The sequence below is a fragment of the Gouania willdenowi genome, chromosome 22 (assembly GCF_900634775.1).
Source record: "Gouania willdenowi chromosome 22, fGouWil2.1, whole genome shotgun sequence".
In the NCBI taxonomy this organism is placed as follows: domain Eukaryota; kingdom Metazoa; phylum Chordata; class Actinopteri; order Blenniiformes; family Gobiesocidae; genus Gouania; species Gouania willdenowi.
In genome coordinates, this window is record NC_041065.1 from 7002170 (window position 1) to 7029070 (window position 26901).

Genomic DNA, 26901 nt, shown 5'->3' on the forward strand with positions numbered 1-26901 from the left:
GTTTTGAGGTCATTTTGTGTATCTTTGATTTCCGCTGTGTTTTTGAAGTAATTTTTGTGTTGCTGTTTTGTGTGATCTTGTTTTGTTGTTAGTGTGATTTGGTAGTCATTTTGTCTGCCTTTTTCTAATTTTTGTTGTTGTTTTGTCTCTTTTTTTCAATAATGTATAATTTTTGATATTTTTTTAGTATTTGTAGTCATATTTGTTGTCATTTTTTGTGTTTCTGTTGTCATTTTGTGTATTTTTGTTCTTGTGTGTAATTTGGGAGTCATTTAGTTTGTTTTTTTTTTCTAATTTTGTACATTTTTGTTGTCATTTTGTGTGTTTTTGGAGTAATTTGTGTATCTGAGTTGCTGTTTTGTGTGATATTAAGATCATTTTTTGTGTTTTTGTTGTTTGTGTGATTTTGGAGTCATTTTGTATATGAATTTTTTAGTTGTGTATATTTTGTTGTTATTTTGTGTTTTTTTTAGTAATTTATGTGTAATTTTGTTTGTAAAATTGTGTATTTTTGCTGTTTTGTGTATTTATGGCTGTCATTTAGGTGTCATTTTAGAGTAATATGTGTATTTGTGTTGCTGTTTTGTGCGATCTTGAGATAATTTTGTATGTTTTTTTGTTTGTGTGATTTCGGAGTAATTTTGTATTTTATTCTCTAATTTTGTATATTTTTGTTGTTATTTTGTGTGTGTTTTTTGTCATTTATGTGTCATTTTGTTTATTTCTGTTGTTTTGTTATTTTTTGTGTGTTTTTGTCATTTATGTGTAACTTTGTATTTTGTTCAGTTATTTGTTTGTACATTTGTGGTAATCTTGTGTGGTTTTAAGTAAATTTGTGTATTTTTGATGTTTTGTGTATGTATGGCTGTCATTTAGGTGTAATTTTGGAATAACTTGTGTATTTGTGTTGCAGTTTTGTGTAATATTGAGGTCAATGTATTTTTTTGTTGTTTAAGTGTAATTTTGTACATTTTTGTTGTTGTTTGTTGTTATTTTGTGTATTTTTCATTTTTTGTATTTTTCTGCCATTTTGCATGTTTCTAGAATCATTTTACTTGTTCACTTTGGAGCTGCTTTTGCAGGATAACAGTGTTGTCTCTTGTCTCTGTAGGTACGGAAGATGGATGGATGGATGGGTGGATGGATGGATGAATGGATGGATGGATGGATGGATGGAGGAGTGGACTCACCTGGCCATGCACAGCATCGTCACTGGCTTCCTGCTCTGAAGAGAAGCTCTCGTACTCCTCCTCTGAGTAATTATCTGAAGCAGACCGGAATTGTGATGCATTTTTATAGACACAGATGAGAGTGGAGGGAGATACTTAAACCCAGAAACATTTAGAGACATACCAGAGACAGAGTAAATTCTGCCCCGTACTGCATGCACAGGCTGTAATATCCTCAAGTTTATCATTGTACCAGAGGTCGACCAACAGCATATATCGGCCAGCCGATATATCAGACTTTTTTCAATATCGGCCAATTCATTTTTTTTAATTTAATAATTTTTTTAATTTTGCACTTTATAGTAGCCATTAAAGGAAAAAAGAAAGAATGATGGATGTATGAATATACAAAAACTAAAAAAGTAATAATAACAGCATGTGCATGGGAGAGGTAGAAGTCAATAGGCTGACTAATGAAAAGCCGATATAATAGGATAAGGATATAATATAATAGTGCCTGATCAAAAATCCTTATCCTATTATATCCTTAATAGGATAAGGATTTTTGTTTTACATGGTTGTGTACAGGTATATCTAAAGTTCAATAAATATTAAGCATTCTATTGGTGTATTTAATTTAATTTATAATATTTATATGAGTGTTTCAATTGTCTTTAATAATCAATGTGCTTCAAAAAAATGAAGTATATCAGCCTCAAATATCGGCTTCCAAAATCGGCTTTAGATATCGGTCATCGGCTGAATTTTTTTCTTAAAAATCGGTATCTGCATCGGTCTTTGAAAATCCCATCTCAACATTGTACTAGTTGTTAGAGCTACTATCTTTAGCAGGGAGCAAATATTTATTCCTGGTTATTGTTTTACAGAGGTTTATTGGGCTTTATTTATCAGCAATTAGTTCCTACTGCTCAGAAACACTTGGAAACTGGCTGTTTGAGCAATCAGTCCTCAGACTACTGTAGGAGGTCATGTCTATGACAGATACCAAGGCACACTTTTTGAGCACTTTTGGCGAGAAAGTTTCCTCCTCCTTCCTTTCAAACAGAGACAAAGGAGCTGAGAACAGAATTTACAACTGTTTGTCCTTCCCCTGCTGTGAAGCACACGGCAGAATCTTTTGCCTTTGTGTTCTGCTTTTCTCTAAGAATTAACAATGAAACATCCTAAAAGTGGACACAAATTTCTGATAAAAGTTAGAAATGTATTTTTCTACACTGTCAATAACTGTTTTATTCACAGGAAATCAAGGACATCCTTAGAATAAGATCATATAATTTTTTTTACAGTAAAAGTGTTCCTAAGGAATATCTCTCAATAACTTTGCATAAAGTATATCATGTTTGGTGCCAGAATAACCGGGAAAATACAGGGAATCTGTTTTCGTCTCCTTTTGAAAGTTATAATCTAACTGGTTTCTGAGTTATATTCATATTTCTTGTTCCAGAAGGTTTCTCATTCATTCATCCCTCATCACACATACATGATAGCCACAACCCATAAAACATCCAAAGCAATCTAATTGGCTCCCGAAAACACGGCGACCAATAGAATCGCATAGACGCGCAAAATTCAAATCATTGGATTTCGGTGGTGCTGGTCACTCCGGCCCCACTGCAGTGTACGTTATTCTCGTTTGTCAACTTTCTTTGTAAACTCAAAGTGTTTTCTTTCAATAGACCTTTTAAATAAGCTTGCACGTACAGAGAAGAAAAACCTCCTGTTCCAACTGCAAGAGCTGAAACCTTGAACCAACACAAGAACAAAGGTCTGCATGATCTCAGCTGAGTCTGAAGGCCAATAGAGCAAAGCACACTGCGCTGAAGAAGTCCACGCAACATCAGTTCTCGACCCGTGGTGAAGAACACAAGTCAGAACCAGTAGAAACCTGCTGACTAAGCAAGCTGTGAAACGCGTTGAACAACCCACAGGGCCATCGGTCCTAAACACAAGCCAGAACCAAGCTTTGCTCCTCAGACTTTTCTTCAACAACACGTCTGCCACAGGAGCAGGACCACCGACCCATCAGAACCGAGGTACTCTGGATCTCAAATTCTAATCGGGCCTAAAGTAATTGCAGCCACATGGATCCACACTGATCTTCTCATAGCACGCACGCACGCACGCACTCACACACACAGAAATCACGCTACTTTTCTTTCCTTCTTTCTTTCTCTCTCTACTAAGCTTTTACCTTTAAAGTGTAAATACATTTATCCTTAGTTTAGCGAGTGTAGCGCTCTTTTAGCTTTATTGTGTTAGTAGGTTTTAACGTGTTGATTAATAAATGTTTATACTTTGAGAAGTTGTCTGTGGTTTATGAAAATATTACAATCATAAGGTTTGTTATATGGAGAGTAGATAGTCTTGACAAGAGTTCACAATCCTGGATGACAAGGTATTAATAACTAAGTTATCTGAAACACTTTAACTCGATTTCAGATGGCACCTCTTGGCAAATTACTGTAATATTAATAATAAATAATAATATAAATCTTATCACTCCTTGTCCAAGCTCCTCCCCCTACACTATCAAATAATGTTTAAGCAGATCGTTCTCATGTAGTGCACTCAGAATATGTTTTATATAAATCAGGTTGAAGGTACAGAGTTCCTCTCTGCAAATACGGGCAGAAGTCAGATGTCAGGTGTCAATGTATTGTACAGAGTACTTGCATGCATTTTATCTGATTCTTGGCAATGTAATTCTATGTATAATAATTCCTTTTATTGTTTTTATTTTATCATTATGTAATTGATTAAATGTGTGAGTTATGATAAATAAATTGTCTGAGCAGCAGATCCCTCCGTCCAACACGAGGGAGACTAATAAAGACATTTTGACTTTGTATTTTTATTATTTCTATATTTTTTAATTATTATTATTTAAAATGTTACCTCATTCGGATGCAGCCTACATATATATTCATAACAGGAACAATGCACAATATATACAATATTGTAAATATGCAGTAGGAACGACTCGCTGGTAAATAAAACCCTATTAAACTATTATTACATCCTGTGCATGCAGTACGGGCAGAATTTACTCTGTCTCAGAAATGTTTCAGAGTTTTAGTATCTCCCGAGAGTGAAGGAGGAAAACAGAAGTGAATGAAAGTGTTGATGAAGAGAGGAACACACCAGAGCATTTGATCTTCTGTCCTCCCTGCAGCTCCGCCTCCTCGTGGTCAATGGGCTGACTGGACAGAGAGAAGATCCAGATCTCTGCTACCGTGCCCAACAGCTCTTTCTGGTTGCTGCAGAGAGGTAAAACCTGGCCTCCCTCTGTTGGATGCTGCATCACCTGAAACGAGAAAAAAAGCCAGAGAGAGATTGATAGCAGACGGGATGAATTGTGTGTAAACCAAGAGAAACTTATTCAAGGTGAATTCATTTTACAGTCTGCATGCAGTGATGTTATCAGTCCGCTCAGAGCGACAGGCAGCTTGGCTCACAGCGGCCTCTGTGTGAACGCTGGCAGGGACGAGCCGACGGCAGCAGCCGCTGCTCAGGACGGTAACTAAATAGTGATATGTGTATTCAAGTCAGAGTCTCTAAAACACCAGAAAAATCTCCAATAACACAAGTGTTAAGGCTGGTGCCTCATGGCCTCTCAGCCTGCCCTTCCACCTCTGTCCTAACACAATCAGGTAGAGAGGGAGGAGGAGCTGTATGAAGGGCTGGAAGGAGTAAGGCACAGCAACTGACCAGCAGCAGACATGTGGGGAGAGTTCTTCAGCTCCCCACTGGAGATCTTCGTAAGTTTGTTATTTTGTTTGGACTGGAGATTTCTGACAATCCTGTTTTCATCTTTAGGTAGTTTTAGCCCTTTGTATGTTTTGTAGTTTAGAGGGTGGACGCTGGGACGACGGCCCTGTATAGGGTTGGCCCAGTGTCCTCCCTACTTTTGTTCAGTTTAGTCAGGGTCTCCAGTCCCTTTTAGTTTGTTCTGTTGCTACTTTTAGGAATTTGTTAATAAATACTTTTGAAAATCGTTGCTTTCTTTGTGGCATTCTATTTATGTTGTGGCCCCTAAAGCCTTGATATGACATCCTAGAGGGGGTTGTAACTCAAGATAAAGTCCATACACTTGTCACTAGATTATATTGAAAAAAAAGTCGCAAAGAGCGTTCACAAAAGACACTGGTAAGGGAAGTCAAGTTTAATGATGTTACCACCCCCATGCTTTACAGTAGGTATGGAGGCAACTCAGCATTCTTTCTCCTCCAAACACGACCAGTTGAGTTTTTACCAAAAAGTTATATTTTGGTTTCATCTGACCATATGACATTCACCCAATCCGCTTCTGGATCCTCCAAATGCTCTCTAGCAAACTTCAGACGGGCCCAGACATGTACTGGCTTTAGCAGGGGGACACGTCTGGCACTACAGGATTTGATCCCTGGCGGCGTAATGTGTTACTGATGGTAGCCTTTGTTACTTTGGTCCCAGCTCTCTGCAGGTCATTCACTAGGTCCCTCCTAGTGGTTCTGGGATTTTTGCTCATCGTTCTTGTGATCATTTTGACCCCACGGGGTGAGATCTTGTGTGGAGCCCCAGATCGAGGGAGATATCAGTGGTCTTGTATGTCTTCCATTTTTTAATAATTACTCCCACAGTTGATTTCTTCACACCAAGCTGCTGACCTATTGCAGATTCAGTCTTCCCAACCTGATGCAGGTCTACAATTTTGTGTCTGGTGTCCTTTGACAGCTCTTTGGTGTTGGCCATAGTGGAGTTTGGAGTGTGACTGTTTGAGGTTGTGGACAGGTGTCTTTTATACTGATAATGAGTTCAAACAGGTGCCATTAATACAGGTAACGAGTGGAGGACAGAGGAGCCTCTTAAAGAAGTTACAGGTCTGTGAGAGCCAGAAATCTTGCTTGTTTGTAGGTGACCAAATATTTTATCGAGGGATTTACCAATTAATTCATTAAAAATCCTACAATGTGATTTTCTGGATTTTTTTCTCATTTCGTCTCTCATAGTTGAGATATACCTATGATGAAAATTACAGGCCTCTCATCTTTTTAAGTGGGAGAACTTGCACAATTGGTGGCTGACTAAATACTTTTTTGCCCCATTGTAATTAGGATGCACGTCCCTCCGGAAGGAGACCTGGAGGAAGACCCAGGACACGCTGTAAGGTCTATGTCTCTCGGCTGGCCTGGGACCACCTTGGGATCCCTGGAGCAGCTGGAAGAAGTGGCCGGGGAGAGGGAAGTCTCGGCCTCCCTGCTAAGGATACTAGCCCTGTGACCCGGCAACGGATAAGTGGAAGAAGATGGAAGGATGGGACCAACCACACCAAATAAATGATTCCAAAACAAACTAATGGACTCCAAAAACACACAAAACCACAACAATACACAAAAAACAACAAAGAAAATCACAGAGAAAAAAAATAAAAATAAAACAAAACATTTACAAAGGGGACTAGAAAAACAAGACGATGAGAAAAAACATAAATGCAACAAAAACAAACAAAATGACTGAAAAACAACAAAAAAACAAAATGCCGGATTGTTTATAGGAGGTGCGAGTGAATTCTGACACACAAGTTTTTCTCTAGTTTAAATATTAGCTAGTGATAAAGTCCCGCCTCCTGACCAATCATATCTCTGAGAAAACGAGCTGTCTAATAAAAGGTGATGTGTGATCATGTCATTGTGTAGATCTGATGTGACAGCTGACCACAGACTGTTAACAGAAGAGAGATGCAATCCTTTCATTTACTGTACCAATGACATCCTATAGAAAAAATAAGATTTATATCTGATGAACTGATCAAATAAAATAAATAAAATAAGTCAGCTGATAACACCCATGTGCATCGGGTGCTTTCACACCGATAAATTAATTAATTAATTCATGTAATCTGAGGTAATGCTGAGAGCTTCAGTCCTGTAAATAATATAAAACATATTTTCCACCTTATGATGTAGGGTGATCTGTATGAAGCAGGATGAGAGCCACAGTAGACACGTTAAAAAGAAAAGAGAAAGTGAAACTTATCTGTCCGTTTATAATCTCACAAATGTAAACATTAACACGCATCAATTCCTGCATTAATAACTTTCTGCTTTTACTGCAGCACCAGTGGTGTTTTTGGTCTGAATTGTGAATTTTAACTCTTCATATTTTTAAACTTAAGCAGCACGTAACCTATCAGGAGGTGAAATCATTGGCTTAAATTAGCGTGTTTTGATTGACATTCGTAGTCCAGCATATATCTGGAAAGGAATGTTTGGTTAGTTCAAGCCAGCTTAATCCAATCTAGATTTGTAGCACACCCCTAGAAGATTTATTGATCCCATGCTAATATACTGTACATAAGGGTTGTGTGTTTTACTCTATTTCAGTCATCAAAACAATCAACACACTATTTATGCCCTCTAACCAAATAACATGACGGCACAAAACAAAAACAAACAGCAGCTGATAACCATCACTCCAAAACTAAATAGAAAGGGTTCCAGATCTTGTCCGACTTATGTTTCAGGTTGTAATCTGTAACATCACAGTATATAGCTAAATATACAAAGCCATCTAACAAAATAAACTGTTACAGGTTAGATCACTTGTGTGTCACTCCTCTTGTGTGTCCTATAAAGTCCTCCGCACGCACACCTGGAATTATCTCATGTGGAGGCGAACCGAGAGGGATTACGAGGATGGCAGATGCATTCAACCCGAGTAACCGATGACATAATCTGAATGGAACAGGTTTTCCGGTTGGAAAAGCGCGAGGCATGCCATGAAAGCTTTCAACCTTTGCGCCGCGAGAAGCTTTTTTCTTTTATCACGAAGCCCAGTTCGGACAAGTGATGTAACAGAACACGTGTGCGCTCTGGCCTCCGCTTGTGCCAAAAGCAGCCAATCTTCCAGATACGTGGACAAGCGAATGACCAGAGAGATGTATTTATTTTTTGTATATATATAAATTCACATTTCAAGGGAAGGGGGGCATAAAGGGGGTCCCAGATGTTTACAGGAGGGTCTTAAGACCCTTCTTGCCGCCGCCAGTGCTCTGTAAACACATACATGTATTAAAGTGTCCAGTATGTTTTATGAAAATAAAGTGAAATAAACTTCCAAGCTAAAATGCATTGAGGAGTGATGTAGTTTAACAAGGTGGTTCACTGACACCTAGTGAGCGGGCTATTACGTGCCATGCATATGTTGCAATTAAATGGGTTTTTGGTTAAAAAAAATATGATTAAAAAAAAAAAAAAACGATTTGGATTTTTTTTTGGATCAATACGATAATTGTGTGGTGAAATATTGGAATATATTACCAAATCGATTAATGTGTACAATATATGTGAAAGTTAAACTTTTTCACAATTGATGAAATCACATATACAGGTAAACGGCTGAATCATAACGCCCATCAAATTGATCACACACACCATACACACACACACACCTCTGCCATGTCTATGGATCCCAGGGCCAGCGTCTTGTAGCCGAGGATGGTTCGGTTCTTGTATCTTTTGCGTCTCTGCAGCATGATCTGTAGCTTGTTTCCCTCTCGCTTTAGGAAGTGTGGATACTGAGAGCAAAGCAGAAAATAAACTCACTCTATCACAGTGGTTCTCAAACTCTATTGGGGCAAGTCACAAGTCAAAACACATTTTGCTCGAAAAGCAACTATAGAGCATAATGATGGAATGAATAAGTGATAACACACATTTTAAAGAATCTCATTTTGTAAATAAATGGAATGAAACAGTATTTAGTGCCTCGGAAATATATTTATTTCTATAGTTTTTATCATTTACGTTCATCTCCCTTCTCATGGGACCAAGACTGATCCTTGTATTTTCAGTTCATGTTCAAATCAAGATCATTTCTATCATCATTATGTGTGTTTTTGGTGTCATTTTGTGTATTTTGTGGTTTTTTATTTTTATTATTCAGTATATTTTTCTCTCATTTAGTTTGTCTTTGTTGTCGTTGTGCGTGTTGCTGGTAATGGTATTTTTCTCTCTCTTAGTCTCTTGTTAGTGTCATTTTATTGTCTGTATATTCTGATCTTATTTTGTGTTTTTTTTCTTTTTTGTCATTTTGTGAGTTGCTGGTAATATTTAGTGTAATTATAATTTTTCACTAAAATATACATTATAAAACGCCATGTTTTAATGCAGTCATTTGTTAATTTTCCTCTCTCAAATACCCCATAGTGCCCACGTGTACCCCTCAGGGCACATGTACCCCCATTTGAGAAACACTCCTCTATGATACGTTGTGATACAGATCTAATCCCATGGTGGATGTTTTTTTTTCTTCATGCGCTATTGTATAAATGCCTTTTCTCTCTGTTGTTGCTGTGATGTCATGCACATGGTGGTTACCTGCAGTGAGAACGTGAGAGCCAGGTCCGTTTCCACGGAGCCACTAGGTGGCAGCACGATCTCATGGGACCTCAGGATTCGTTTGGATCCCTGAAGATGAGCAACACACACACACAAAGTCCATATGTTAATGTTTCATTATATTGTTTTATATATTATTTATACTTCTTATATTCTTTTTTGTATTTATATTCACATATAGCCTCTGTAATTGTATTGTTTATTTTATCTCTATTGCACTATTTTTCGGGTGTCTTTTTGGGTTTTTGTGTGTCTTCTGTTGTGTTATTTTCTTGCACTTTATCTGAGCTGTAATGACAGCTACTCTACGACTCTACTAAATATGTGTCTTGATTTCTGTGTTCAATGGGTTTGTTATATATGGAGAAATCACCTGGATTTTGACAGCTATGACCACAGAAATCAGCTCTTTATCCAGTTCTCTCATCACCACCAGCTTCTTCAGAGTCAGACTGCACAACCTGAGGGAGGAGATCAAAGCAGAGCAAACGCTACGTTAAATACGTGTGTCTGTGAGCAGTGGTTAGTGTCATGTAGAGCAAAAGAAACCTTTAGGATTGAAATGGACTCAAATAATAACACAAGGTTCATCTTGTCCTTTAACACATGGATATGGTATTGAACCACCAACCTCTTGATTATAAAACAACTTTTATCACAGCGAGGCCACAAAAATTTACTTGTATCTGATCTGAGGGTCACATGATCAACATTCATGTCAGTATTAGAATATTGACCAATTAGAACACAAGAAAAAACAAAGTCAGTTTATATTAAATTCTGTCTGTGTGTTTGAGTGTATTTTTGTGTATTTATAGGGATTATGTAGGTATGTAACGATTAATCGTAAGGCAGTTAAAAATCGATTAATAGGTATCACGATTGACATCGATACTTTGAAAATTGAATCGCAGTACTTTTTTTAAACATATTTATCCCTTCTCTTGTCCAGCAGTGTACGCGGCGGGCGGAATCTGCTACTACTTTCTTTCTGGCCGCATTCTACTCTTAAACATGTTAATAAATGATTCCTTACCCCTTTAGCACCGAAAGAATATCTGAAATGTTACGTGAATATCTGTGAAAGTCACATTTTTCTATTAGCTCTGTCTGCTAGCATAACATCTCTTCTTCACTGCATGAATTTCTGCATGCCAACCAACCACTGGGTTACCAGCGCCCTCTGCTGGTCCAAACAAATATCTGACGTATATCAGTGAAATTACTGGGTTTTTTTTTAAAGTCCAATTGTTAAGGCACAAAATACATTTTCAGTTGCACTTTTAAAAAGAAAAAGAACTATTATGCAGTTTTGCATTGTTTACTATTGAACCAGAATTTAAAGTAATAGGCTTCTTCTTCATTTGTATTATTCCTTTATTTATTTCATTCAAGATTTATTTTTAGTTAGATTGCATTGTTTTGAATAGTTTATCAAGAAATTCTTTTGACAAGGAAAAATAAAAGGAAAATAATACAGTATTTTCTATTCCCCCCCCCCAAAAAAAGGAATATCTTTCAGTCATTAGGTTGTAAAATAAATCGTGAGAGAATTGTATCGTGAACCCAGTATCGTGAATCGAATTGTATCGGGAGTTGAGTGAATCATTACATCCCTAGGATTTTGTGTTTTTGGAGTTTATCTTTGTATATTTGTAGCGGTATTACGTGTTTCTGGAGCGTATTTTTGCATATTTGTAGGGTTTTGTGTGTGTTTTTTGTGTATTTTAGTATATTTTTAGGATTTTTTGTGTTTTTGCAGTGTATTTGTATGTTTTTGTGTATTTATAGGGATTTTGTGTTTTTGGAGTTTATCTTTGTATATTTGTAGCAGTATTATGTGTTTCTGGAGCGTATTTTTGCATATTTGTAGGGTTTCGTGTGTTTTTTTGTGTATTTTTGTATATTTTTTGGATTTTTTGTATTTTTGCAGTGTATTTGTTTGTTTTTGTATATTTCTATGGATTTTGTGTGTTTCTGGAGTGTATTGTTTGTTGTTGTATATTTGTAGGGGTTTTGTGATTTTGTGTGTGTTTTTGTATATTTGTAGCGGTTTTGTGTGTGTCTTTGGAGTGTGTTTTTGTATATTTCTTGTGATTTTGTGTTTTTGGAGTGTATTTTTATATGATTTATATAGTTGTAGCTGTTTTGTGTGATTTTTTATTTATTTATTTATATTTCTAGGGATTTTGCACAATTTGGGAATGTATTTGTTATTTTGTATATTTCTAGGGATTTTGCATGATTTGGGAATGTATTTATGTTATTTTGTATATTTTGGAGTTTTTTTTGTTTGTTGTATATACTGTATGTAGGAGTTTTGTGTTTTTGATGTGTATTTTTTGTGTTTTTACATATACAGTTAAGTATTTGAGATTAATGGGGGGGTCTGAAATTTACATCGTAGGTGCATTTCCATTGTGAGAAACAGAATTAAAAATAAAAAAAAAATCAGAAAATCACATTGTATGATTTTTAAATAATTTATTTTTATTTTCTTGCTGCACATAAGTATTTGAACACCTGAGAAAATCAGTGTTCATATTTGGAACAGAAGCCTTTGTTTGCAGTTACAGAGGTTAAACATGTCCTGTCGTTCTTGACCAGAGTTGCACACAATGCAACAGGGATTTTGGCCCACTCCTCCACACAGATCTTCTCTAGATCTGTCAGGTTTCAGGGCTCTCACTGAGCAACACAGATTTTCAGCTCCCTCCAAAGATTTTCTATTGGATTTAGGTCTGGAGACTGGCTAGGCCACTCCAGAACCTTGATATGCTTCTTCCGGAGCCACTCCTTGGTTATCCTGGCTGTGTGCAACGACCCATATTCAATGCTCTGACTGAGGGAAGGAGGTTGTTGCCCAAAATCTAGCAATACATGGCCCCATGCCCCCAAAGCATGATGTTTCCAACCCCATGCTTCACAGTTGGGATGATACTCATCCTTCTTTTTCCTCCAAACACAGCGAGAGGAGTTTAGACCAAAAAGTTCTATTTTGGTCTCATCTGACCACATGACTTCCTCCCATGCCTCCTCTGGATCATCCAGATGGTCATTGGTAAACTTCAGACGGGCCTGGACATGTGCTGACTTGAGCAGGGGAACCTTCCGTGCAATACATGATGTTAAACCATGACGGCGTAGTGTTTTACTGACAGTAACTTTTGAAACTGTGGTCCCAGCTCTCTTCTGGTCATTGACCAGCTTCTCTTGTGTAGTTCTGGGCTGATTCCTCATTTGTCTTATACTCAGTGATACCCCACAAGGTGAGATCTTGCATAGAGCCCCAGTCCGAGGGAGACTGACAGTCATCTTTAAACTCTTCCATTTTCTAACAATTGCTCCAACAGTTGATCTATTTTCATCAAGCTGCTTTGCAATTGCATCGTAGCCCTTTCCAGCGTTGTGGAGGTCAACAATTTTGTCTCTGGTGTCTTTTGACAACTCTTTGGTCTTGCCCGTGGTAGTAGTTGTAGTCTGACTGACTTTAACGAGTTTAAACAGGTGTTACTAATTTAGCTTAATAAGTGGAGTAGAGGTGGACTTTTAAAAGGCAGAGTAACAGGTCTTTCAGAACCTGAATTCTTGTTGATTGGCAGGTGTTCAAATACTTATGTGCAGCAATAAAATACAAATCAATTATTTAAAAATCATACAATGTGATTTCCTGAAAACATTTTTTTATTCTGTCTCTCACGGTGGAAACGCACTTACGATTTAAATTTCAGAACCCTCCATAAGTTCAAAGTGGGAGAACTTGCAAAACTACAGGGTGTTCAAATACTTATGTTCCTCACTGTATGTAGGAGTATTGTGTGTTTGTCAAAACTTTCTGCTATTTTGAAGTTTTTTCGCTTAGTCTTGAAAAAGTTCAATAACCAAAAAAGATGCACAACAGGTGGTCACAAACAACTCAAAACAATATCCTTAAAGGTCCCATGTCATGCTATTTTTCACCCTTCTCCATTTGTTCTAAGAACCCCAAAAACATAGTATTTGAGGTTTATTTTCCCAAACTCGCCTGTTTTCCAGAGTTTTAGCCTCTGAAAAGTCACTTTCTGAGCAAACAGGCTGATTTGAGTGAGTGGGCGTGTCTATAGACGGGACACTTACTTCCTCCTCCCCGGTGAAGTAGGGCCAGAGGACGGCCCGACTGTAGAAAATACATACATAGCACTGTGCGAAGGACGCTGACATGCTCACCTTCGTGGGCTTGTCTGTTTACATGTCAATCACGGCAGAGAGCTTCCTGGAGGCGCGGCTTCTCCAGCTCAGTGCCGCGTCAAATGCGTCATCAAAGTGGGAACGCGTCATCAAATTGGAGCGAGGTGTTTGGGCTCACCCTGCAGTAAGAAAGGAGCAAATCACCCTCTAACTAACGATTGAGGGAATCAATGAAAAAAACACTCTGGGCATGTGTATGAAGCCCTAATAGCACTTTTATCATGTTTAGAGCACAGACACAGAGGTGTCCAAACTTAGTCCCGGAGGGCCGCAGTCCTGCATGTTATACCTTTAACAAATGATTTCTATTATTTTTCTTTGAAAACAAATACATTGGATATTGAAATCTGGCAATGAACGCTGCCTCACATGCATGATTTGGAAACACCTCACACATGTACACACAATCACTTTTTGTAAACAGGAAATTAATCTCTTCGTGTATTTGTTTTTGTGTATACTTGTAGGGGTTTTGTTTGTTTTTTGGAGTGTTGTTTTCTCAGTTTTTGTGTATTTGTAGGAGTTTTGTGTTTTGGAATTATTTTTGTGTGTTTTCGTACATTTTTTAGCATTTTTTTATGAACAAATATATTGCATATTGAAATCTGACACTGAACGTAGCCTCACATGCAAGATTTGGACAAACCTCACATGTACACACAATTAGTCTCCGTAAAACAGGAAATTAATCTCTTCCTGTATCTGTGTAGCAGATCTGAATAAGTCACAGTCACCTTACGGACACGAAGAGAAGACGAACGGTTCAAAAATAAATTGGACTTTCAAATCACAAGGCAGACAGTGAGCTGTTCTCTTTTAAGTTTTCCCTCTGACTGAGATTAGACTACTTACTCACAGTGTGTGTGTGTGTGTGTGTGTGTGTGTGTGCCTGCGTGTGCATGTGGGATCTCACGTTATAAAGACAAGATGGAAGCAAAAGAGCAGTGTTTTCTTTCTGTGGAAGGAGCTTTCCATTCATCACCCTGCACTGTTTTTTACATCTAAATAAAAGTGTGCTAATGTCACGTGCTGCTGCTTCTGATCCAATGACATCACTCTTTATTCCTGGACTCCAAAGCAGCGCTGAAACGTATTCAGCTCTGGGTTATCATACTGAGCAAACAAAAAAGGCAGATAGACGGGTTGAGTGCTCAGTGAAAGCCAATAACTGCATCCACTCGTACTGAGAGTGAAGCCGTGGTGTTGACCTTGCATGTAATCCAACCCCAACTCCTCTCTCCTATTTTGAGCACAAGAAAAGGATAGACAGACAGACAGACAGACAGACAGACAGACAGACAGACAGACAGACAGACAGACAGACAGACAGACAGACAGACAGACAGACAGACAGACAGATAGACAGACAGATAGATAGATAGATAGATAGATAGATAGATAGATAGATAGATAGATAGATAGATAGATAGATAGATAGATAGATAGATAGATAGATAGATAGATAGATAGATAGATAGATAGACAGATAGACAGACAGACAGACAGACAGATAGATAGATAGATAGATAGATAGATAGATAGATAGATAGATAGATAGATAGACAGATAGACAGACAGACAGATAGATAGATAGATAGATAGACAGACAGCACTATTAGTCTGAGGCTTTCATAAACAGGCACACGGCTGAGAGATTGAATTATGAAGCTGTGAGAGGAGAGAAGAAGGCCACAAAAATGATTTTGTGTGGATTTTTGTGTATTTTCTGAGTTCTGTTTTGGGGGTTTATTTTTTGTGTTTTTGTATATTTTTATATATTTTTTTTTTTGAGTGTGTTTTTGTGTATTTTTGTAGGTGTTTTGTGTGTTTTTGGTGTGCATTTTGTATATTGTAAGAGTTTTGTATTTTTGGAGTTTATTGTGTCTTTTTGTGTATTTCTAAGGATTTGGTGTGTTTTTGGAGTGTGTTTTTGTTTGTTGTATATTTGTAGGAGTTTTGTGTGTTTTTAGAGTATTTTTGTATTTTTGTAGGGATTTTGTATGTTTTTGGAGTGTGTTTTGGTGTATTTTTGTATATTTGTAGGGGTTTTGTGTGTTTTTGGTATGCATTTTTGTAGATTTGTAAGAGTTTTGTATTTTTGGAGTTTATTATTGTGTCTTTTTGTGAATTTCTAAGGATTTGGTGTGTTTTTGGAGTGTGTTTTTGTTTGTTGTATATTTGTAGGAGATTTGTGTGTTTTTAGAGTGTATTTTTGTATTTTTGTAGGGGTTTGTGTGTTTTTTTTTTTTTGTATTTTTGTGTGTTTTTGTAGATTTCTGTATATTCTTCTCTTCAGAGAAGACAACAGAAGTTCAAACTAAAACAATAGAAACAAATCCGCAATAAATCACTGAGTGGACTAATCACATTACAAATGTCGTTTTTAATCCAAACATGCCTGAACGTTTGCTCGATATAAGGGTATCAAATAGGACTGGGACTTTAAAACATTAATTGCGATTGATTAATTACAGAAAAATAACACACTAAAAAAAATAATGCAGTTAATCACTTTTTTTTTAATTTTAATACACATAAACACATTTTTTTTTAGAAAATTTACAAAAAATCCTGAAACGTATAAATGTAGCTAACCTAAATTTGAATTTATGCTTTGTAAACAATGCAATCATATTATTTATTCACATTGCACATTATGTTAGCACTCAGTAATGAAAATAATAAACACTATTGTGTTGTTTAAGCTCATTGTTTTCATATAACAAAATCTATTTAAACTGGAGAACGTTGCTTCTCGTGTCACATATTGTTAGGCCATGAATTTATATTAATTATTACGAAGTCTCTAATTAATTAGATAATTTTTTTAATCAAGTCCCACCACGATTAAATATTTTGTATGCATATGTGTGTTAAACACACATATGCATTCACATCACAAGCTGTGATGTGAACTACATTTATACAGAAATACACACATTTTCCATTTAAAAACATATGAATATAATATGAATGTTTTAAATGAAAAGGCAAAAAGGACTGAATGTATCAGAAACCTCCCTAAAAGCACGTGGAACACATACGTATAGTTTGCTTTTCAACCTCTAGCCGCTGCAGGACGTCTTTCCTGTAACTCTTCACACTTCGCTCTTCAATAGTTATGTAAAGATGAATCACATCACCAGCTGCTACATTTTCCAACCTCTGTAGAAGTCAGTTTCACTCTGTTAATACGACACAAACACATTCTCACACACTTGGTTCCCTGTTTGTTGGGCTCACACTCGCCCAGGAGTAAATCAGTTCTGTAACACACAAGCCTGATCGAGGGAAACCAACAGACATATTTAACTTCCTGAAACACAAATGGCAATATTGGTTTTTTAATTATTATGATTATTGTCTTCTTGAGTTTTGGTCCATATCGCCCAGCACTAGAAATTATCCATATCTTGCAGAAGTGTAAAGAGTTCTGATATTTCCTGCTCAAGTAGAATCAGAATTCCTTTATTAATCCCAGGGGGAAATTGCTTGCAGAAGTACTGTTACTTGATTGAAATTGTACTTAAGTACAAGTAAAAGTCAGTCATACATAAAATACTTGAGTAAATGGAAGCTCAATTAAATATTACTCAGTAAAAGTAACTAGTTACTTTCCCCCCCTACGTTCAATTTTGGTAATAAATCTTGCCACGGTTCCCTTGCATACAGTAAACATCTCATGTACAAACTTAAAAAGAAATAGACGGAATCCTGCACAATTGGAAATCCATTATAAAATAATGCAAAGGCAATGAGGTTTGTTTTTTTTGCAACACAATTTTTTTTGGAAAAAGCTGCTGCAAAATCAGGCGTTTTAGGTCGCAACAATCACGGTAATTGCACGCGAAATCCGGGGGAGACTGGATAATGTCTCAGATAAATCAGAAAGTAAGAATATAGACTTTAAATATAGTCAAAGATCAATTCATTATAATTTTACTTTGGAGGGATAATGTTTGCTTGAGTAAAACTAAATTCTTCAAACTTTTTTTCATGGATCTAATCCTAAAACTAAGGTTTAAGTTTTCAAACATTTTTCATTTTGTGCAAACGACTGTTAATGCTGCAGGTCGTTGCTGTCGTGTCACTACACAGTATGAAAAGAAAGAAGAAACTTCAGAGTGAGACAATGTTCAACCTAATCTGACAAGAAACAGCATGTCATGCTTTCTGCAACTTTCAATCTCTCCAAGATAGAAACAATTTCAGAAAGCGCCGCATTGAAATTAGATTTGATTTGAACTAGCCTCTCACCAGCTTCAACAATAACCTCGACTGACAGTCGACAGTGTGTTTAAAAGTATTTTTGTAGGGGTTTTGTGTGATTTTGGAATGTATTTTTGTATTTTGCAGCAGTTTTGTATGTTTTGGGGTGTATTTTTGCAGGGGTTTTGTGTGTTTTTGAAGTGTATTTTTGTGTGATTCGTATATTTGTAGGGGCTTTGTGTGCTTTTGAAGTGTATTTTTTTGTCAGTTTTTGAAGATTTGCAGGAGTTTTGTGCATTTTTTAACTGTATTTTTGTATATTTGTAGGGGTTTTGTGTGTTTTTGCGGTGTATTTTTGTGTGTTTTTGTATATTTGTAGGGGGTTTTTGTGTGTTTTAGGTATGTCTTTGTATATTTGTAGTTTTCCTAATTAGATGGTTACAATTGATTAAGCATAAAATTATCATGATGATATATTTTTCAATGTGCTGAACACATATTGCATGCATTGGTGTTCCTCTGTTTTGTTTCATTATCAAGGGGTTATTGATATATTCAACAAAAAAACAAAGTTCAACAAATAAACAAGGGTAAACTGTGTAGGAAGGTTAAAAAGTAGGAAAACACCTTATTTCTGCCAATTCCTGCAATTGTTTCATTTTGATTACATTTTATTGAAAATCCACTTTGCGTTTTTAAAAATATATCTGATATATATCATATTATATATAACATACCAATGACCATACACCAGATCTGCAACACTTAAAAACATTTGTTACAATGTTTCTGTGAAAATAAACATTTAAAAATGGTTAATTTAGTACAAAAACTTTATAAGCGGTATTTAACTTTACTAAGTACTAACTACATCTCTCATATGTATTTATCTTTGTGAGTTTGAATTCTGGAAAGTAAATCAGATTTTAGATGGAGCTCATTGGTGACGAGAGCTCCTGAGGGCCTCTCGCATGGACCATGAGGGCTACCCGGGGCCCACGGGCACCGTGTTGGTGACCCCTGTGCTACAGCCTCAAGGAATCCAATAAACACTTCACCTCAACATTCCAGTCTGTCACTGTCTTATAGAGCCTCCTCAGAGGCCAGCTGAATCTAAAGAGAAACTCTGAAGCATCTAACGTCAGCTGCTGGAAGTCAAAGCTTACCATGACACACAATGAGTCAACACAGCAACTGCTGAGCAAGCAAAAAGCATCATTGCCCAGTGTCAGCACAAGGTTTTGAACGCTGAAACTTCCATTAGTAATACATCACTAAATAGTGCATTAATGTTAAACGGATCCTCCACTGTTTTACGAGTTTGGCCTAAAATATTTGAAATGAACTTATTAGAAGATCTATGCCAAACAAAACACATTATTCTGCACCATATTCGTTTCATTGCCTTTTTAAAAATGGGACTACTTTATAGTTTTAGAGCCTGTATTCCACCATCTTGAAATCACGTGATTGATGATATCACATGGCCCCACTGCCGGCAAACATCCCATTGTTTTCTGTTGGAGTGAAGCATTCAGCCTGTTTGTAGATCATTTACCAGCCTTTTCACTCAAAAATATTGTTGAGTTTTTTGTTTTATTTTACTCATTTCGTATATTCTTATTATAAATAAATATGTGTGTGTGTTCCCGTGAAATGTTTGAGATGCTGATAACAAAACTCCATAGTGATTGTAGCGCCAAGCAGAAAAACAACAAAACAAAACGTAAAGCTCCAAACTTCATGAGTGAGTAAGAAAATTAAAGTATTATCTACAATTCGGCTGTGTTTTTTTAAAAACCAAAATCATTGTTTACCTTCGAACCGAGTGGTCAGAGCTTAACTTCCATGCACGGCACCACCGAGAATCTGCAGTTTTCCTGATGGAGTATTGAACGGGTTGAGGTCAATACCGACACTAGTGAAACAGCGCGTTAGTGAGCAATTACACGGACAGTTATATGGTTTAAACAATGGGAAACTTGTTGGTAAAAGACTCACCAGTGGCTGACGGTATCAAATGACTTATTCAGAGAGCTCCCGTGTTTGAGACGCAACGACAGCATGGTAGGCAGAGATGGAGACGGAAAAGGAAGTGTACTTTTTTTTTTTTTTAGACTCCGTGACCTGCGACTTAAAGGAACTTTGGGATTACGAGGATCATTTAAATAACTTTTATCAGTACAAAAACGTTTTTAGTATTGACCTATTTTTTTTTTTTTTGGAACCCAAACAAACTGCGACACAGTGACGCCATGAACCCGGAACCGGACTCTAATCTCCTCCGTTGGTTCTCTCTCACACACGCGCCACAAAGAAATGTGCAACTTTCAACACAGCAGCCATTGCCGTCAATAACTTCCGGGTGAGGTCTGTCCGGTTTAAATAGCGTACGGTCAAACTAACATGAAAATAAACGATTTGAAACTTGATCACCAAATAAGGAACAGTAAAAAAGTATTTTTCCTCAAAAGAGAAGTCCACAGGAGCGCTTGCACGCACCGGAAGTGAGCTGTGTAGTGAAATAGATATAGATGGTGCGCTAGCGCCCCCTCACACTCTGAGGTCAAAAGATGAATAGGTTTCACTTGCCGTGCAGTCCAGAAGTGAAATAAAATTTAAATAAACATTTAGAAATGACCAAATTACTCAAAAATAACAGATGCACACACTCGGGGTATTTGAAAGCCTTTGACAAAGTTTCAGGTGGAACAGGCAACGCGTCGGGGAGATATTCGCTCCACGCATGCGCACACAGGTGAGCAGTGTTGGGAACGTTACTTTAAAAAAGTAATTAGTTATAGTTACTCACTACTTGTTCCAAAAAGTAACTGAGATAGTAACTGAATTACTCTATAATAAAAGTTGCTCATTACCAAGGAAAGTAACTATTTGTGTTACTGTTAAAAAAATTTAAAAAAAGTTGCTCTATGTCAAATAATTCTGATTTTTTAGATGTGTGTGTCGTGAGGTGCTTCATTATATTTAAATTGCTTACAACAAATGTCGACAAAGTCTTCACTCCTGGATATAATGAACACTTCACATGTACGTTCTTGCCTTTGACCACAATTAATTTAAAGTAGTGTTTGTATCGCCACCTTAAAAATGACAACTTTTCATCAGACTGTTCCACGCTCTCCATCTCTGCTGCTTCATCAAATCTGTAGTGTGTGTGTGTGTGTGTGTGTGTGTGTGTGTGTGTGTGTGTGTGTGTGCTGGCACGTACCATGAAACATGACGCCGCCTAAGCCAATCATAATCGCTCACCTTGTTTCTAACCCACCTCCTCACTACAGCTGAGTAAGAAGCTGGGGATGCTTTCGGATCACAGTTTATTTAATCAATACATTTAACATTCAGTAACGATAACGGCGTTGTAATGGCGTAAAAAGTAATTAGTTAGATTACCCCGTTACAGAAAAATAAACGCTGTTACATAACGCCGTTATTATAAACGCCGAGTGAGTGTGAGCAACCATTCTCAATGTGACGTTCTTTTAGTTTCACTTTTGTTCCTCGTAGCCTGGCAACCTCTTTTCCTTTGATTTACATTCAAACCTTGAGTTATTTGAGATTATATCAGCGGTTAGAGGCACAGGTGAAAGTGTTATAAAAGACCATTTTAGTATCAATTTTTGGAAATTTGTGGATTTTTCACCAAGGCAGACGTCACTAACCTTGACCGCCATCAGATTATTACGTCACCTAGTGGAAGTGCATCTGATTATCAAAACAACGTGATGGCCTTTTCCTAACACCTTTGATGACATCACATGGTTAATTAAAAGTGGAAAGGAAATGAGATAGGAGGAACTATTCGGGCGCACCCCTACTCTTCCTTAAAGCTGCTATCCAGAGTTTCTGAGAAACATCTCGATGTCTCGCCCTAAACAGCTCCACTTCCTCCCCCTGCCTCTGCAATCTACCAGAAGCCACACCTCTACTTTTCTGCATGCGCATCGCGGAACATAACGAGGTTGCATCAGGCCACATTGATATAGATCTATGGATCAGGTAAGAGCCAAAATCATATTTACCTGTTTGCTGTTGTGACGCTGCGCCTTGTTTCCATGCACAGTTCCGCATTCACTTTGATTGACAGTTTCAAAAACACTAAGTCGAAGCCTATTGGCTGAGCACACTTGGCGATTGTTTCCATTTGTATCGGGGTCTGTAGGACGAAGGAGGGACTTATACATTAATGTATATGAATGACCACCGGCAGTAGACCATAGTAAAAAACTAGTTAGGTATTTTTTTCGCATTTCAAAAGAATCATACATAAACAGATTTCTCAGAAACTCTGGATATCAGCTTTAAGTTAGTGAGTAATCACGTACTGTTGAAGGACTCACACTCAAAACAACTTCTATCCTCAGTGTTTGCGTGTCTTCAACAGTCCCATTTGACAAATAGTTTTCACTGACTCAGGGGAGTGAGAGTTTCTAACATTGCACATTTTGAATTGTGGATAAAGGATTCTCATGAGTCCTCATCTCTGAATGCGTGTGCTTGGATGTTTATTAACCATGAGGAGTGTGTTAATGTGCTACCACTAATGACTAAAGGGAAAAGGTCCTGTTCTTTGCCTTTAGGAAAACACGGTAACTTGTGACATGTTTAAATTAGCGAGTAGCCACAAACGCAGCATGCTAAGAAAAATGACAGAAGGCCTGAGGACTTTCATCAAGAGAGAGAAAAATGTTGTCTTGATCAAAACATTATTTGACAAATTTCTTGTTTATTTGGTTTTTTATTAACGGATAACAATTTGTACACATAGCAGGATGATGCTAACAACACACTACATTACATGCAGTGCAATCATTACACCACAGAAATAATAATTTTCTTCTTTCTTTGTTAAATAGAACGATTGGAGAGGAGACCCCCACATCTGTGGATGTGTGTAAATAAAGCTACCTTAACTTGTGATATTCATAAAAAATCTCATAAAAATACACAATATAAAACACCATGCGATATTTGCTGACTATAAGCACCACGTGTGTACTTTGCTGAGCTTTAGGACTGATCTCACTCTGAGGAGGAACAGATGAGGATCGTGCTCCCCTACAGAGTGATGTCGCCCCCTACGCTCTGTTTTCAGCAACGTAGGGGGGCTTTTCTGTTGTTTTTTTTCCTTTTTTTTTTTTTAATCAGTACCGTCGTAATAATTGTTGCACACTTGGACACAAAAGGGACTTCCAGGCGTGCACAGGTTGTTTTAACTCTCTTTTCAATCTGCATAACAGAGAACACATACACCATCTATTTAATACAGGAAATTTGCTCCGATTACTCCCAGCCATTTACAGTAGCTGCCCTCAATGCTGCCTGTGTGCATTCTCCGCTTACGTAACCATAATCACTGTTCACGAGTTTGTAAGCTTCGAAGAGTGGGCGGAGACAAATGAATCTCGCTGGAACTATTACATGTGAAGTGAAACTTCAAAGGAACCATCAAAGGCCATCAGCAGAACTCCTCTAACAAAGACTGGCAGTTGACAGTCAAAACATGTCGGGAGATAAACATTTCCTGAAAAAACTTGTCTGAATAAACAAACTCTCAACTTAACATACGATTCAAAAAGAAGACAAAATGAATCTCGCTGGAACTATTACATGTGAAGTGAAACTTCAAAGGAACCATCAAAGGCCATCAGCAGAACTCCTCTGACAAAGACTGGCAGTTGACAATCTAAACATGTCATAAGGTAAACAATTCTTGAAAAACCTTGTCTGAATAAACAAACTCAACTTAACATACTATTCCAAAATAAGACAAAATGAATCTCGCTGGAACTATTCAATGAGATCATCTTTCATGTCATAGAGATTGAGTCTTTAACCCTAAAAACTAATTAGCTACATCTAAAGTGAGAAACATGAAGTTATCTATCTTGTAGTGTCCATGCCAGGCTTCTCAAACAGCTCAGCTTCCTCCTCTGCTCTGAGGGTCACAGAGTGGAATAAAAATGATGGATGTAAGTTTGATGGTTAACAATGAAATGTGCTGAGGTGTGAATGTTCTGTGAATACCTAATGTTCTGTTACTTAATCACAGACTGTTGACCTGTACGTCTCGTTTATTTGTGCTGTTAAAGGCTCTGATATATGTAGAGCTTAGTGACTTTACTAAACAGAAACATAAAAAGGTCATTTTTGTTAAAAAAAAAAAAAAGGGGGGGAAGTGATAGTCCATAATACATACACAGGGGGAACATTTAGCTGATCAGGTCACTGAACTAAACTCTAATCTTTAAATCCAGCCCTGATTGGTCACTGCTGAAACAATAGTAAGGGATGAAATCCTGATTTATTCCCACTTTAGTGACAGTCATTGTCCTGGAATTACACACCTACTTAATACACTCTTCACTACAATCAAAGTCAGATGTGAGAAACTATATGTATATGTATCGTGCAACAAGGCATTACAAAATTAAAACGTCACAAGATGGTTCAAATGGTATCACAGAAGGTTGGGGATGGTGGTCTAATATTATGATCTATAACCCACCAGGGGGGTATTTGATCAAACCCAGCTCAGGGTTTAACCTGAGAGTCCGGTTCATTTAGTGTATTTTTCTCTTATACTGTTTATTTTTGTTGTAGTTTTGTGTGTATTTGGAGTGATTTTGTATATTTTTTTCTAATTTTTTGTGTTTTTGGAGTTGTTTTGTGTGTTTTTGGAATTGTTTTGTGTGTTTTTGGAGTCATTCGGTGTAATTTAGTTGTCATTTTCGGTTTTGTGAGTCATTTTGGGTTTTTTTGCTGTCGTTTTGTGATGGCCTAAATAACTTTGTAGTTAGTGGATGCTCCTGTACGGAGGTAGATTTAGACACTTTTTTTTCTTCTTTGATTAAAAATGTTTTTTGATTGAATAAGAATGACACAAATGTACGTCCATACTCCTGAATCTGATCACTGGGGTTGACTACAGACCCACAGTGGGAGTTGTAGCTGGTAAATATGGTTTGGGAAGACAGAGTAATGACACGCACAAGCACGCGCACACGCACGCAGAGAGAGAGAGAGAGACAGAGCCATTAATCTGCTGTGGGCTTTCCTCCTGCTCATGCAATATTCAGCTTTGGGATTTTCCAGCTGGCTGAGGAGACGATGGTGTGTGTGTGTGTGTGTGTGTGTGTGTGTGTGTGTGTGTGTGTGTGTGTGTGTGTGTGTGTGTGTGTGTGTGTGTAATGGTTATGAAACTCAAAATAAACTGAGACTCAAATAGATGTGGGTTCAACCTGTGTGATTGTAGATGACAGCTTCCAACAGGAAGATATGCCTGTACACACAAATACACACAAACTCACACAATTTTCATGAGCACAAACACAAATACAGACTCGATTCTAAGGAGAAGCTTTTACTCACTCACTCACTCATTCACTCGCTCATTCATTCATGGTTTGTCCTGTAAGGAGTTCTGGATCTCATTAAAGCTCCAGAACCAAAGGTAGGAACCACCCTGAGCAGGACTGTAGTCTGTGTATAAAATCTGCCAGTTTTCAGTTTTCTCTATCAACTCTGACCTGTTTCACTTTGTTATCGGTTTGACATTTCACTCATAATGTGTCGGTTACATCAGGGCTCTCTACATTATCTTTAAAGGTCACTTATCATATCGAGCAAATAGAGCATCTAATCTACACCCCACACAGAGAGGTGAGATTTTATAACTCTACAATACATCCCATATATACTCGCTCATTATTCTGTTATCAGTTGGTATTAATTATGTACACATGTACCACTGCCTTGGAAGGACACCAACAACTTGTGTTTAAAAGAAGTTTATTAAATGTTTGTTTTATTCAGTCTATACATGTCTTTGGCTTCCAAAGCGAATAGAATGTTTTTTTAAAGGTTTTCATTTGGTAAGAATTATAAATCTGTCAGATTCTGTTTAGTTTTGTTGTCTTTAGCCCATGTGGTCCTCTTTTTGTTCTGTAAGTCTTCGTTGGTTCTGTTTAGTTTCCATGATAATTCTAGTTTCATGTGGTGACTCTTGTCTTTGTTTTCCTGCTCGAGTCTCCATCTCCAGTGTGTTTGGGTTGTGACTGATTGGCTGATTAGTGTTTGGACACAGAGTGATTGCTGCATCAATGTGAATGTCTACCTCCCCTTGTCCTGCTGCATTTTTGTACCCTACTCCCTGTTTTCCTTGTGACTCCTTGTGCCTTTTTGGATTTTAGTTTTTGTTTAATTTTGATCATTAAAATGAACTGATTCTCTCGCTGTGCTTGGGTCCTCATTCACAACTCAGAAAAGTGACAACAACTAGGAAAGTTGTTGTTCACTGGAAAGAGATCAAATATAGTCCAATTACCTAAAGATATGAGCAATTTATGTTTTCATGATTCATTATTAGTAAAGCCATCTGGCTCCCGGGTCAGGAGCAAGTTAGCATGAAGAACGCTTACATTACAACTTTAACCAGTAGTAAGCTGGAGTGTTAATGTCGATTAATGTGATCACATTACCAGATGTCAACACCATAATTTAAACCCTAACCAGAAATGTACTGTGTTATGAAATAGCTGTCATTATTCTATATTTATAAGAGGTGGGACTTCATCACGTTAATGAATTAATTACAGAAAAATAACGCAGTTAATCCCTTTTTTTTGCACTCCAACAGTGCAAGACCTGACACTGATGCAGACCACAAAACAAAAAACAGGAGAACCTGAGAAGTCGTTGCCGTGCTTTGTGGGCGTTAATTTTAGTTTAAAAACACTGAATGGAGAAAAAAAAAGCACAGTTGTGTGCAAATTGTGGGAGCTTTTCTATCCTCAGCTAGCACCTCAAAGCTAAACATGTAGCAGCTAACACCTCAATACTAAATATGTAGTAGCTAGCACCTCAATGCTAAACATGTA

General features: G+C 37.3%; 1 protein-coding gene across 1 annotated transcript in view; it reads right to left on the reverse strand.

Annotated features, from left to right (window-relative positions):
* The window catches only part of pacs2 (phosphofurin acidic cluster sorting protein 2), a 91103-nt gene that overhangs the window by 39043 nt on the left and 25159 nt on the right, over window positions 1-26901 (reverse strand). The window contains 5 exon segments of the mRNA XM_028437500.1: window positions 1191-1264; window positions 4332-4494; window positions 8620-8745; window positions 9548-9637; window positions 9942-10029. Coding sequence (XP_028293301.1) covers window positions 1191-1264; window positions 4332-4494; window positions 8620-8745; window positions 9548-9637; window positions 9942-10029 — 541 coding nt within the window.